Source organism: Cervus canadensis, chromosome 4 (genome assembly GCF_019320065.1).
Source record: "Cervus canadensis isolate Bull #8, Minnesota chromosome 4, ASM1932006v1, whole genome shotgun sequence".
Lineage (NCBI taxonomy): Eukaryota > Metazoa > Chordata > Mammalia > Artiodactyla > Cervidae > Cervus > Cervus canadensis.
Genome location: NC_057389.1, coordinates 60,944,972 through 60,960,582, shown reverse-complemented (window position 1 = coordinate 60,960,582; position 15,611 = coordinate 60,944,972). Strand labels below are relative to the sequence as shown.

General features: G+C 44.6%; 1 protein-coding gene across 5 annotated transcripts in view; it reads right to left on the bottom strand.

Annotated features, from left to right (window-relative positions):
* TRPC7 (transient receptor potential cation channel subfamily C member 7) overlaps positions 1-15,611 on the bottom strand; it is a 139,828-nt gene that overhangs the window by 57,923 nt on the left and 66,294 nt on the right. For 3 of the 5 annotated variants that reach the window (XM_043465435.1, XM_043465438.1, XM_043465436.1), the window contains one exon: positions 4,893-5,057. The exons of the other annotated variants lie outside the window; for them this stretch is intronic. In XM_043465435.1, the coding sequence (XP_043321370.1) occupies positions 4,893-5,057 (165 nt within the window). The remainder of the gene's footprint in view (positions 1-4,892; positions 5,058-15,611) is intronic. 5 annotated transcript variants of the gene reach the window in all.

Here is a 15,611-nt window from a genome sequence, read left to right as displayed (position 1 = left end):
TCAGATTCATTCAAAGGTCAGTAGTCAGCAGCTAAGATCTTTACATCCAGCACTGAAGGCTGTGATGCTGCCGATGTAACTGGGTGATTGGGAATGCTGGGATGCGCATGTGTACATGGACAGTGGCTCAGGCCAGGTCTCTGCAGCAGAGACCCTGGATTTAAATCACAACTCTATAGTTTTTGGCAAGTTTCTTAATCCCTTTGTGTCTCAGGGAATGCACCTGTAAGATGGGGATAAAATAGTACTTATTGCATAGGGTTGATGTAGGGAATGAATTATTTAACATGTGCAATGCATCACAGCTACTGGCCTATAGGAAATACTCAGTATGTGACACCAGAGAGCCTTAGGCAGTTCTCCTAAGGGGAAACTTAAAATCAACTGACTCTAAAAAAAAAAAAAGACAAAAAAAATCGACTGACTCTTGAAAAGCTTGTGTGCAAGGATTCACAGAAGGACTATAGCGCCCTTATGTATTTATGCTACGAGCCCTTTTGGGGAACTGTCTATGCACAAGTTGATGCTGGACACTGCAGGTGATGGAGCTAAAACAAGCTGTCAGAGTTGGGTCTTCCCTTCAAAGTGGCTGATTTCTAGTGGAGACAGAAACAAGCAAAACCCTGGTAGGAAATGGGTGGAGAGATGGGAAGAGAATTTTGCAGGGCTCAGACTTGGCTAAGGATGAGGTGGTCAGCCCTCTGGCACTTGTAAGTCCTCTCCCAGCAGGGTGACATGTGATGGCCCCTCTGTCTGGATTTGAGGGCCGCAGCTATTGGAACAGAAGAGCTGAAAATGCTCTATTTCCTGGCACAGATTTCCCCTCTGTGGCAATGCTTTAAACATTGCGTAAGGATTTTTATTTAATTGTGTGTCACTCCAGTATTCTGGCCTGGAGAATTCCGCAGATTGTATTAGTCAACGGGGTCACAAAGAGTCGGACACATCTGAGTGACTGTCACGTCACTTTCAGCTCTCTGGTAGCTACAAATGGGGAGGATACAAAGACCTGTGGAGGCATTGTCCTCTCTCTGTCCTCTGTCTGGATGACATTTCAGCTTTGGCAAGGCTGGGCCTTCAAAAGCTGCAGTCTCTCATGCCTTTCTCACTAGATGATTTTGTTTGGGATGAGGCTAAGGAGGTTTAGGGCAATGATTAACATTTTAATATTTCTAGAGTTATATGCAAGAGTTATGAACTGTTAGATTGCACAGTGCAAAGATATCAGGTAGGAGTCTAAAGTTGTTTACAGCTCTCGCTGCCCAAGTGTGGGGACTAATTTATAAGGACAGCTGGACCACAAGGGTTAACAGGTAACAGAGGCAGACAGCTTCCCTTCTTGTTCTTGTATAACTAGAACTTGTGCAGTTCCTCAGCACTCCCGAAGCCGACTTCTCCCATCCACCTGCTGCAGAGAGACCATTTGAGTCCTTGAGGATGATGGTTATTTTTTCAGCTCTCAGATTTTAACAGACACACAACCTAAATTATGAATCAGAATGGGAAATCAAAGGATGGAAAACAGTGCGATCAGTCAGAAAAGCCCTTTGGCACGGCAGCCCTTGTTTAGAGGATAAAGAGCTCCCTGGGAAGCGATTTACCTGAGAGCATCCACGTGAACAAGAACTCACCGATCCTTCACTGAGCTGCTTCACCTCACCCAGGTTTTGAGATTACAATGAGAAATGATAAAAAATCACTGTTCTCTTTGTTGACCCTGACAAACCAGTGCCATGCTCCAGACCCGCAGTTATCACCGCATGTACGCGTCTGTGACTCGGTTACCCTCTCTAGTCTCCATATTAGTAAGCTCAACTCCTGTTGACACTCTTCACCTATTTCATCTCCTTACTCAGCTGTCTTTTTAGGGGCCCTCAGAAGCTTATGTAAAAATATAATGGACAGCCTTGGGAATTCAATGGGAAAGATATGATGAGGTTATTCTGGCAGGCTCAGAAATTTTGGCCCCTGATAGTTGTTAAATTTGGACAGCAACTATTGGGAAGTAAATGCACCATTAAGTTGGAAACAGAGATCTCAACATTTGCTAGACATGGATGGACATTAGCAGATCGATGAGGTTTAGCAGTGACGTTTTATGAATACATTTACAAAAGCATCAAAGGTCTAATTTCTTTGAGGGAGGTATAGTAAAGCTCTTAGCACATAGAATTGCTAGAATGACTGGCTTTTCTATAGAATTACTGGACTGATATAAAGGCACGACCCGAAGGGTGGAGAGACACCAGCATCTTAACAGAGTCCCCACCATGCTGCTCCTCTGGGGGACCAGGGGCCTTTAGAGAGGGCTGGTTTCTTCACACAGAAGATGTGACTTCTTTGTAATCCTCAGAAATGTAATGTCTCTGCCAAACTTGGAAAGACTTCTTTCTAAATGGTGAAAGAAAAGACTAAAAATATCTTGACTGTTTTATCTGTCCTTTGGCTGCCTCAGAGTGAGTTTGACAAGTTCTCTAATGAGGAATCTTTCCTTGGAATGAGCATTGCCACCAAAAATTATCTCATGCTGTGGAATAATGCTTGTCACTTAGCTATGAACACACCCTCCACTACACTGAGCTCAGAGTTGGAGCCCAGAAAGTGCAAAAAACCACAAGTGGCTTAATGGCAACCTCATGTTTATCTCAAGTGCTGTTTTTGTTTTTTGTCTTGTTGGACATTTCAGGAACACAAAATGTTGATCAGACAAGTATCTGAACAGAGGAGGGGAAGCTCCAGCCATGGGCCCAAACTTTGCTGTAATCATTACTTCTAAAATATTCCAGAAGACTAGTATAAATCTGACCCCTGTGTTCTATAGTGACATCTGTCTCTTGAATTTACTGGGTTACTGGATCCACAGAAAATCCAGGATTTCTCTCACTTCCACCATCCCCCCCTTTTTTTGCATCACATCTGCATGATATTGACTAGGATTCTTCTCAGATCTACTGAAAATGTAAAAAATGTAGTCATCAGCTGGCAGATCTTCTCTTTCTGAATGTTTCCCCAAGTAGGTCGAGGCAAGACAGTTTGCTGGTGTTGCTTAGTCCTAGTTCCCTGAAAACTGTCACGTGTAGCTTTATGACAAAAGTCAGGGTTGGCAGTATTTGGCTGTAATTTTAATGACTGATGTCCTAGAATTAGTTGGGGGTTTAGGGAATGTAAAGGCAAAGTCCCCATCCATCTCTAGATGAAAGCAGTGATCTAACTTGCAGTACAGACTAGATAATACCAATATGAAAACAAGTGCCTAAAATCAATGACCAGCGCTGATCCAGTTTTAAATCTGGCTAGTCTTTTTTCATTCACTGTGCTTTTTCCAGCTCATGATAAAGGACAGAAAAGATTGTTTGCCCATCCGTATGAATCACTTGGGGAGTACTGATTTAGCAGTCTGTGCCATGGTAGAGGCGCAGGCATAGAAACACAATCCTCAATAGATATAGGATTGGACACCACACATACTCAGCATGAGGACTTTTATTTTTAATACTATTCTACAGGAGAAGAAGTCTGAGTCCTGATTACATTCTCTATACCCCTCCTACTCTAAGGCAGTCACTCCATTGCCCCCCCTTTTTAGGCAGCCTCATTAGCAGATCTGAAGTCTTGGGCCCATCTTCCTGGCATGAGTTTTCTCTTGGTGGAGCTGACAAGAGGATCCATTCACTGATGACACTTTTATTAACTGCATTAGCTGACCAGATTCCCCGTGGAACTAATCTCCCTGTAGTCATATTTCTACCGAATGTTGATTACTTAAGCTTAATTCTTTATGTAATAAATCACAGAGTAAATGCAGCTTTGGAACCTCTGATGACCATGTAACCCACGAAACATATTTCAGAATTTCTGCATGATTCGTCTTTATAGGCACTCGCTCTTGCCGGAAGCTGGAGTGACCACTGGTGCCTTCTGTGGCTTTGAATCAGAAGGGCTGTAGGGATGGTGGAACAGGTGTGGCAGCTTAGCACCTGCAGGTCTCACTTCTTCGGTTACAGGCAGGAACCAGACAGCTCCCTTTCTGAAGCAAAGAACCTAGCATGGCACCTTTCCAGCTCTCCTCCTTTTTCCTTTGGCTGTTTTCCTTCTCATGACCTAATTAGCTGCCCATGTGGGCCAGAACCCAGACAAGGAAGCTGGGAAACAGGAAGGTGTTGAGGCGGGTCTGCAGTGCCCCAGTATGAGAAGCCTTTGATTCTCAGCAAGTAGTCATTTCTCTTTTCTGAATCTGCTTGTAAAGTGTATGCATCCTTATTGAGAGAGTGAAGTGAGAGGCGTTCCATGAATGGGGCTTAGCAAAAAGAAAGTACTCAGTAAGCGCTGGCTGTCCATTCTCTGATAGCCCTCCTGCTTGAAGGCAGTCAGTTCATTGTCTGCCTGGCTAGGCGGCCTCATTAGCAGACCCAAAGTCTCTGGCTCATCATCCTGGCATGAGTTTTCTCTTGGTGGATCTGACAAGAGGATCCATTCATTGATGACACTTCTATTGACTGCATTAGCTTATAAAATTCCCCATGGAACTAATTCCTGTCATCATTATTATAATTATTATTACTATGGGTTTTGAGGGTGTGTTTAGGACATTGCATAATTAGAAAAGGAAAAGTGCCTTTATTCCCCCTCTATTCTGTTATTGATAAGATTATGTCTCATGCATATAAAAGTTTCCATGTTATCACTCTTCTGGCTTTTAAGAAAATGATTTAAAAAAGCAAACCTTAGCATTTTCCCTCTTAAGTGGTTTTCTACTTTCGTTGGGTATCTCAGGGCTATTTTCTTCAAATGTGGGAAATGATCAGCTGCATATTTGGACAAAATGGACTTCAGGTTATGCTAAGTAGAGAGAAGAAATAACCGCAAAGACATGCACCTTAAGCAGTCTGTACCTTGCTGCACGGAGCAATCCAATAGGCTATGGCGAGAAAAGGGAGGCCTAGGGAGACTCCAAAGACAGCCAGGAATTTCACAGCGATAGACTGTTGACGTAAGCCTGAGAGATTTTCATACCACATGGTAAGCAATTGCTGTTGACAGTTAGGATGAGCAACGAACTGTAAAAACAAAACAAAAACAAAAAGAAAACGCAAACAGGAAAATGGCATCGGTAGCACTTGAACAGTATATGGCCTTTGAGTAGCTCAGGGCTGACAGGTTCTCCTGGGGTGGGGGTGGCCTGCGTGTTGGAGAGGGAGCAGCTGGGTCAGGTACCTGCTGGGCCCCTCTGACTTGGGGATGCTGGGGCCTTTGTGCTGTGGCCAGAGCTCTCACAGGACTGGCTGCATCAGGGCTTGGCAAACCAAAGTCCCTGAGAAGTCTCAGGCACAGAAAACAATACCCAGCTTCTGGGCAAATGTTTGTCTCCAATCCCAGGAGACTTATCTCTGGGCAGAATTCATATGGGAGTCAACATGTTGGACTGGGTGGAGCCTGAATGAGGTTTTAGAGTCAACGTGATTTTGAATTTTGCTTCTACCATTTACTAGCCAGGTGGCCTTGGGCCAGCAACTTAACCTCTCTGAGCTTCAATATTGTCCTCTGCAAAACAGAGTCTGTCACTTTGTTCTGTAAGATTACATGAGATATTGTAGAAAAGTTGCTGTCTCATTCCCTATGTTGTCTAAGAAAAAGTCCTTGTGTGTTTCCAGATGATATGTTAACCCTCCTCAGCGTTTCTCCCTGGATTTCGGTGGTGTTAGGCTTGGGTCCATGTTGCTTGTTGTGGCATGTGGGAGCACTGACACATTGTGTCCCCACACAGTGGCTTCTCCCTGCCACCTCCCTTCTCTTGGAACTGCCTTGCCCTAATGGCCAGGTTACAAGATGGGACTTTTGTGGACATTGTGTATTGTGTTGATCTTATCCCTCTTGACAGATGTTGGACCAAGGGTAAAACCCAGACTTAAACTGGATCCATTGGGTTTTCTCATCTGTGTATTTGAGCCTGTGATCAAGAGAGGCAGTCTTTTTACTTACTGAGGAGTTAATGTGTGGCCTTGAGAAATCTGGGCAGTTATCTTCCACTGTGTGGACTAAGTAGCAAAACAAGCCAGTTAAAGAAGAATGAAGTTGTCTAGAAAGATGTTCCTACCCGCTCTGAGGCCCAGCTTCACTTTGCCCAATTGGTCCACGAGACACCTGTAGATTCAAATATAGCATCTTCCTTTTTCTGCTTGTATCAGCAGGTTGACTTGAGTTGCTGCAACCAAATATCCTTTACCTACAAATATTTGGTGCTACTTGGCCATTTGTTCATTTGATTCTGTCTTGGCCAGTAGAAACTGGCAATAGGAAACATTTAAGTAACATTTATGGGGATAAAGTATACAGTTGAGAAAATTATGCTCCTTAACTTATTTCCTCCCTTTGACAAAGGTTAGCCAGTATTTGCTTTTGGCAGCCCTGCTCTTTGGCCCCATCAGGATAGCCATGTGCCATTAGAGCTGAGACCAGAGCAGATAGACTGAACATTTTTCAAAAAGAGTGACTTTTCAGTGGATCATAACGTCCCAATTTTTATCCCGTTTGCCTCACTGGGTATTAAGAGGGCATATACAGCAATTTCTGGGAAATGCAAAACATTCCCTTTTCATTATAAGAACAATAAAAATAGAGCTATTTAAAAAATTCTCAACGCAGATGGCAACCACTGCTTGTTTCCAGTTTCTGGGAACTCACAGTAGCGGCCAAATGATTTGTGAGGATGCTATCAAAGCTTTATTTGGCCCTGCAGCAGCCCCTGGTGATACTATTACTCAATCATTAGCTGCAAATGAGGCTTTTTGGGAGGTAGCATTATTAGATTCATTGCAACCGTTGTGGTTTTTCCCTTCAACAACCAGAGCAACAGATTCTCCTCAACCCAGGTAGGAACCCTCAGGTCATGCTATGGTTTCCTGTGCCCTTGCTGGATCACCACAAAGTGGAACAAACAACAGAACGTCCTACACATGTTTTGGTAATTCTCAGAGCCTGGTCACAACACGGTCCCATCACAGGTCGACTTGCAGACATGAGGGTCAGTTCTGTTTTCCAGCAGTTAACCTTCTCTGGGTGCTGACGTGGCCCTGCTCAGGAGCGGTGCACAGTGCCGTGAAGTAGCGGGGATCGCTTGGCTCACCCTGGCTCCCTGCACCGTGGCTGCTCTGGGAGGACCCTCGTCCTGACCCCCACCATGGGCCTCTCTGTCTTTATCTCGGGAGGGCCCTTCCATGCACCTTCTGCTGCCTCCTGCAGACAAATCAGCACAACAGATTGGGCAGCAGTGCACGAAGGGGAGAAATTCTGAGAGAGGACAAAGTGGGAACCATTCCCACTCGCCCTCACCTACTGCAGAGGAGGACAGTGGACCCAATTTAAACAAGGGAGGCTTTCTTGAGACTCTGTTCTCCTCTGATTAGGCTTTTGTTAATTTCCACAGTGTCATTTCTTCCTCCATAATAAAGCAACCTAGCTCCAAACATGCTATTTATTTGTAGACAGACTCTATAACATAATGCTCCCAAAAAGCTGATGGTAGCTGATAGCCAAAGCCCAAATTGTTATTTATCTTTACATGGGCACTTTTCTGTATTTGTAGCAGGACTTAGAAGACAACCTCATGACAAATAATTCAGTGCGTATCAGAGATTTTTTCCCACTGTGCTTTTGAAGCACAGAGAAAGGTTCCTAATCCAAGGGAGATGAGAGTAACATGAAGCACACTATCAAGACACAACGAACACCCTAAGCAGAAGAGCATTCAGCCAGGGAACAAAGGCAGCAGGGGGAGAATTTTCAAAAGCAGCGTCAGAGAGAAACAGAGAAGAAAAGCCCACAGCTAGATACGATAGAATGGGAACTCAGAAAATCAGTGTAGTCTTGGCCAGCTTTCTTTGCCAGTTGGCCCACAAGAGGGTGGATTGCTCAAAGGATGGATTGCCCAGGCCATTCCTGCCCCTCAACCATTCTGGATTGAGAGTATGCTACGCAGTTATGAAAGTTCTTCAAGGGAAGAACTGGTTTGACCACCTCAGCTTTCCCATCTATGTGATTCATACTCTTCCTCACAGGGAGTAATGACCTGGAACCGAAAATATGTTTAGGTAGGCTTATGTGGAGTGGAGCAGCCTGTCAAGAGAATATATGTCAGACCGTACCCACGACTGGGATGGGTTGTTTCAGAGAACTGGGCTGAGGTCGGGAGCTAAGTAATTAAACTGGAAAGAGAAGTAGAGGGAAGCTCTGACACAGAATTCCCCGTACTGGTAAAGGAGACTGGGAAACAGGACCTGAAGGCCGGGAAGGACTAGAATTCATGTTGCTTCCGGTTTTTGAGTCCATCTCAAGCCAGTTATTGTGGTGGCATGTTTGACCAGCCTTCATGTTTAGTATAATATTTATACCCAAAGCTAGTTTTCTGTAAATATCTCACCTAAACTTCCTATTCCTCCCAGCCCCTGGTGACTTTCTAGTGAGAATACAGTACTGGCATATGGGAACTCTTGGGCATATTGGCCAAACCCTGGCTCTTAATTTGCTTTCAGTTGATCCATTCATTGTTATTTTTCTTTTATAGCCTGAAGGAAGAGTATCCCCTTCACTCTTTTCCCTGCTTTATATTAATTTACAAGGAAATATCTGATATTTTAGGAATAAATAGTTAGTTGAAGACTATCAACATTCCTTAACTAACTGTTGAGTGTTTTTCAGGCTGTTTCATGGAATGTTAACACCCTTGGGCCATGTATTCCTATTACAACAGACTTTCCTGATGGGGGTGTGTTTAAGTGTGTGGATTGGAGCAAGGCTGCCTGGGATCAAGTTCATGTCCTGCCACACACTGACCACATGATCTTAGATCATTGACGCTTTCCATGTTTAGTTTCTTTTTTCTGTAAAATGAGGCTAATAATGAAGATTCAGTGAGTCAGTATTTATAAAGTGTTAAGGACAGTACTTGGCAAATAGTAAGTGCTGTAGTGGTATTTAGTAAATAAAATCAAGCCCATGATTCTCCTTTCTGAAATTTCCCATTTTTTTTTTTCCCATCCTTCCTCCTCTTGTTTCTCTGTTCTCCTCCTCTCTGGCTGCGGTTCTACTCCACCCTCCTATTTTCATTCTGTTCTCCACATGGTTTCAGCGGAGTTTCTTAAAGTGTTGTTGCTTTTGGAAAGGTCCAAGTAGCTTAGCAGATGAGCGAGGCCACTCCTTCTCTAGCCTACGCCTCCCTCCTCACCCTCCAATGAAAGCACCGTTTAGCTGATGCAGGCAGTTAGCTGAAAATGAGCTGATCTCCACGAGGGCCTTCAGGATCACTGGCAGGTCTGTTCAGCTCCATGCTGACACTCACCCCCACCATGGACTGCAGCATGCCAGGCCTCCCTGCCCCTCACCATCTCACAAAGTTTGCCCAAGTTCATGTCCATTGCATCAGTGATGCCACCTTAAAGACTGTTAAATCTTGCATTTGCCTCTTTTAGGGGTAGGGGAAAAGGGCTACATTTGAGCCCAGAGGCTTTGAGGCTGTGTGATCTCCGTATCCATTAAACCCAGAGTTTTCTGACACTAGGTCTCATTTACAGAATAATGAGATGTGGCAATGCATGATTTGATAAGCTGAAGAATAACTTAGCTAGAGAAAAAATTTATGAAATCCATTGTTTATAGAGAAAATGACTTTATTTTCTACAGAAAAACCATCAAAGGCTGATGTCCAATGTGACTGTGATCAGGATTTTTCACTTAGCTCATCACTAGCCTTTCCTTATAGAAATCTTTTTACCCCCCTGCCCTGGAAACTGTCTACATAGGCAAAGAGAGACAGGTACTATACTAGTCAAGTGGCTTTTTTTAGTGTGGACAGTAAAATGGAATTAGAATAACTCTGTGTTGCCACTGCCTATTTGAATCTTCTCATAGGAGTGGACATCTCATTGGACGGGGAAGCCTGGTGTGCTGCAGTCCGTGGGGTTGCAAAGAGTCGGACACGACTGAGCAACTGAACAGCAACAAAGACAGTAGGAGTGGATCCAGTGGTGCTAATGTTCCTCTGTCCCACTTTTGTCTTGGCAAAGTTCTCAAGCCCTAGATTGAGGAGGGAAGAAGAGAAGTGGAAATGTCGGTTGTTGACTAGTTTAGCTTGTTGGCTCGTCTATTCATTCATTCATTTCCGCACACTTCTGCCCACTGCCACCTCTTAGCAGCTGCCGTGTTCAGCAGTGGGAATAAGGAGCACTCGCAGTCCTTGTCCACAGAGAGCTCTTGGCTCTGTGACCGTGTGAGTGGAGTAGGGCTTAGCGGGAACACCAGCAGTTCAGAGGAGGCCTTCCGTGAGTAAGCAAACACGGAACGCTCATCCCATCAGTGTGCCTTCTCCTGGATTTCTCCCTTCTATGAGACCTACTATCGAGAGTCCCACATCCGTGGCACAGCTAGTTGCTTTGCCTACATAGATAACTTAACCTTCACTCTGTTCTCTGTGCAAGCAGTTAGCAGAGTGGTTACGTGCTCAAGCTCTGAGGTTGGACCATCCTGGTTCAAATCCAGATACGACACTTTCTAGTTGTGTGACCCTGAGCAAGCCCCTTCATTGCTTCTAGCTTCGTGGTCCGTGAGAGAGGAGAGTGTGTGTTGGGCGCTCAGTACATGGCCTGGTGCTTTGGATTTAAGGTGGGCATTGGTGTTCCTGCTGTTCCTGCTACCCCTTTTGCTCCCCCTCCAGGGCCTTCAGTAGTTCTCTTTGCTCTTACCGTTGCTGAGTTTACCCATCATCAGAGTTTTGAGTGATCATGGTGATTTTAGAGTTAAACATTCCTGAGGAAACTTAGTATGTTTGATTACAATAAAAAAGAAAGCAGAAGTTGTCATTGGTTTATTAAGTTTTAAATCATGGAGCATTCTAGTATGGAGTCAACACCATCACCATGTTCACTGAACCTATTTATTTAGCCACACAGCTCTTCAATGGCCACTACAGGAGGATAATCTGTGATAGTTGTAAATGATGGTGGAGAGTGAGAAGGAAAAGGTGTGGGGCTTGGAGCTTTGGGTAGGGAGCCTCAAAAGTCATACCTCTTTCAAAGAGCCTCTAAGCATGGGCACTATCAGTAGAAGGACTGATGCTGAAGCTGAAACTCCAATACTTTGGCCACCTGATGTGAAGAACTGACTCATTGGAAAAGACCTTGATGCTGGGAAAGATTGAAGGCAGGAGGAGAAGGATGATGACAGAGGATGAGATGGTTGGATGGCATCACTGACTCAGTGGACATGAGTTTGAGCAAGCTCTAGGAGTTGCTGATGGACAGGGAAGCCTGGCGTGCTGCAGTGCATGGGGCCGCAAAGAGTCAGACACGGCTGAGTGACTAAACTAAACTGAACTGAACTGAAGCTTGGGCACTAGACAGTAAAATGTTTTAAAATCACAGCTTGAGTGTTTTTACAGTTAATAATTGAGGACCTAGTATATGAAGGAACCTTGGTTATGTTATCTGTAATCTTCACAATAACCCTCCCAAAATGGATGTATTATCTATATCCTCATATACAAGTGAGGATGTGTTATCAACCCCATCTTTCAGTTGAGGAAACTGAGATGTGGTCAGTTCAGGTTGCCCACAGTTCCACAGCTGGAGAATGGTGTAGTCAGAGTTGTAACTCAGGTCTGTCTGATTCTAGAACCTTGGGGTCTTTTCATGTGTAAGCTCCCTCTGGAATTTTCTTTATTTGGCTGGCTTGGATTGTAGTCCTTCCTGGTCTTAGTTCTTTGTCACAAGTAAAACAATAAAAAGCAGACATGTACTGAGCACTCATAAGGATCAGGCCCTGTGCTGAGCACTTGAGAACTTTCTCTCATTTAATTCAATATGCCCATTATAAAGCTGACGGTGCTGTGACTATCAGATCTGACCCCAGTGTGAACGTTTCTTAACCACCTTATGCTGCCTTTCTCCAGTGAAGTTTCCTGCATCTTTTCTGGGTCAAATCCCTGTCAGATTCTATCTGCCAAGCAGAAGGGCCTCTCTGTGAGCCTACAGATTTCATATGTGCTGAAGAAATGCTTATATAGTTTTCCAGACAGAGTTCTGGGTGTCTCCTTTCACCCTGAGGCAGTGGGCTGCATCCTCTTGGAAAGGACGATTGACCTCTGACTCTCTTCTCTAGAGCAGTAGACGCTCTATGCTAATCCCCCACCCATTCCATTTGCATTGTTTGGGTTGGATGGAAGGATGGAGGGTTAGGGTTAGATGGAGGGCACTTGGGCTGAGGAGAAAGGAAGCAAGTGAAAGAGAAGGAAAAAGAAGAACAGAGCAAATGAAGGGAGAGTCAGAGTGTTAAAAGCCTGACTTTCAGCTGCGGTTCCCTCTTCTCTTTTCCTTCCCATTTCCGGTCTCTGGCCAAACTCTGGCAAAGCTGTTGTCAGAGCCTTCCCAGAGTCAACCATCTCTGAGCTCTGCTCAAGGTGTCTCTGCTTGCTGGAGTGCTTTCCTTCTCATCTCCACACAACCAGGTTTCGTCCAGCTCAGTAACCATCTCTTCCATGAGTTTGCCCTGTTCAAGTGAGAATCTCTTGTTTGTTCTCTCCTCTCAAGTAAGTCATGGTCTGTCTCTTTAATCATAGTTGATATGCCTGTATAATCCTCTCCTGGAGAGAAGGCCCCTTCTGGACTCTTCATGGCACTCACTGCTTCAGTGTTCAGGCAGTGTTATTTATGAGTGAGTATGCAGCTAGAAGTTCAGACTGCAAACTGGTGCCATGTGCAGGACCAGAGCGGCCTTCCTCACATGGTCCCTGTGGTGCAGCAGAGTCTAGCACCTCTGGCCATGTCACCACATCTGGAAGAGACACATGGGAACAAGAGGCTGGAAGTTTGCTTGCCCTCCAGGAGACACGATGAGTCGATGGATGACTGAGTTCACATCCCCACTGAAGTTATTTTCACTACAGAAGTTCCAGGAGATTGGAAGACAGTGATGAGAGCACTGTCAACAGCAACGAAACTTCATTCTCAAAGGTAACCGCACTAGGAGTTTAAAGATCTTACCAGGAGAAAACTCATCATTTTCTGGAGGAGGTGCCCAAGAACTGAGCCAAGGAGTCAGATGGGGATTGGAATCAGCTCAGGGGAGTTTTGCCTCTTTGTTTCATATGTGTTGCTTCTGCACACTGCCTCTGGCCCCTCACTTTTTGCAGCACTGTCTTCAAAATTCTCCATTTGCTAACCAAACAAGTATGTTTTAAACACTCCGCTCACTGCTGGGAGATTCCCTTTGGATGCATGAACAGATGTCTCTCGCTCGATTCCAGCTTCCCCTACCTCCTCTTCCACTTGTGCACCTGCTATCCCAGTCAGCCCTGGCATCCTTTTAGTCACGTCCACAGCTGAGGGTCCAGACAGGCAGCTGCTGATTGGATGATTTGAGAAGTTTGCAGGGCAGCAAGAGGAGACGGGTGCTTCTGAAGGCTCTTGGCCTCCTACTGAGATTTGATATCATACCTTCAGTTGAGCAGCTTTCTTGTTGTTTCCAGAGATAATTTCTCTGTTCCTGTTTGCCAGGGACAGCAGGACATGAAAAATTCTTCAACCTCAAATTAATCAGACCTTGAAATTTCCGGATCAATAGAGATTACTTACACAAATGCCCCAGGTTGGTAGGTTCTCAGGGCAGTACCTTGACTTAGCCCCATCTCTCTTGCCAGGGAAAGAATGATTTTGGGCTTTTCCCAGGATGAGCCAGTTCTTGAGTACAAACACAGTGGCAGTGGGCCTTGGCTGGCCCTCCTGGAGATAAATGCTGACTGTGATTTTTCAGTGCTCCTGGGAGTACTCCCACAGCTCTGAGCCCAGAGGGTCCCGATGAGCTGACTTGGTTTCTAGTCTGGCTATGTTGTGGATTCAGTGAACTTCTAGCTGGCTCCAGATGCTGGCCTCTGCTCTTTCACAAGTGTTACAAAGAGGCCATTCTCCATACCTGGGCAGTGACTGTCTCCACCCCACTTACGGCTATGCTGTAGGCTAAAGAGAAATGGGAGCAGCTTCTAGCAAACCTTCTTAGATTATCTTCAACTACTAACATTCCTGAGCCCTCCCCTCCAGCCAAACTGTCCTGCGTACTGTTCCCAGACACGGCCTATGTTGCCCTCCTGCCTGTTTCAAGGAGGTACATCTTGCTCCTCTCTGGTTCAGTTCCTAATCAACCTTCAACATCCAACCTTATCTTCACTTTTAAGTGCTTCCAAGTCCCTCAACCCCCTGAGATACCTTGGACTCCTGGGTCTTGTACAGCCCACTCAGGTGATAGTCATGGTCTTGGGTCAGGTTGTGAATAGCGGGACTATTGTGTTTACATCTGAGCTCTTCTGCTATTTTTAAGCTCTTTGAGGGAACCTGCCTTTGTGTCCTCAGGAGTATACAGCCTTATGTTTTGCACATAGCCAGTACTCAGTAAACATATGTTGAATGATAAATTGTACTCTTCTGAAGCCTCTAAGATCTGCTACATCATTTTTTCTGACTCATAATCCTAGAATGATTTCTAAATATAACACATCCTTTCTTACTCAGGATCTGATGAACACTAAACTGTCTTCACATCTTTAGTAGAGGGCAGACAGGGAGAGGTGATGAAAACTAAACCAGCCTCGTACCTTCTTGTGCTGGAGAAGATTGAAATGAGAGGCTAAAATAGGGTGTGAGGATTCCCTTTTTGAATGAGGATTGTTTAATTTCAGTGGTCTGCCATTACCACTGCAAACACATCAATCTGGCAAATATTTATATAATATAGTAATTTCTGTTATTATAAAGAATAGCTAATGTTTATTGATTATTTATTCTTTGTCAGACTCTTTGCTTAACAACTGCGATGTTATTTAACCCTCACATCAATTCCTTGAAATACACATTGTTATATCCCTATTTTAAATATGGCAGCATGAGACACAGGGAAATTAAGTAACTTGCCTATAAACACAAAGGTGATTATTGCAGAGTATGGACTTGAAGCCAAAGACAATTATCTTGTATTTCCTGTATCCTGTATTTCCTGTATCCTGTATTTCCACAAGGTAGATTTCAAACAGGCAGACATGCCAAAGCATGAGGATCCACAGTAATTTCTCCAAGCTTACAGAGGCCAGGGGACCTCACAATTCAAGTTGTCAAAACTCTCATCTCTCTGTGCTTCTGCCTGTGGGATAGCAGAGTCCCAGTAGAGATGAAAAAATCAGTCATACGCAAATGGGAAAGGCTTGAAGCCAGTTTCCTCGACAACTTCATCTTGCTAAAAGGAGCGAGTCATCGTGTTAGAGATGAACTCCTGGGCTCGCTCTCCTGCATGCAGACAAGAGTAGCAGCAACTGATTCAGCTGTGGCTCAGCTGCCTGGTCACCACTCTGCAAGGACAGGTTAATGTGGAGGTCACCCAAGTCCACATTTACAGCCTTGAAATGTAAAGACTCCAGCCAAAAACTTGCTTTGCTGAAGGTCCTTCTAGGATCTTTGTCCTCTTGCCAAATCTTACCTGATGATGACACTTCACTAGGAAAAGCTGTAGTTTCAGATAATTCTTTGAGCCTGGGATCTTCATAATATTCCCAAGTTGGACCCATTACTCTTGTCCCTTAG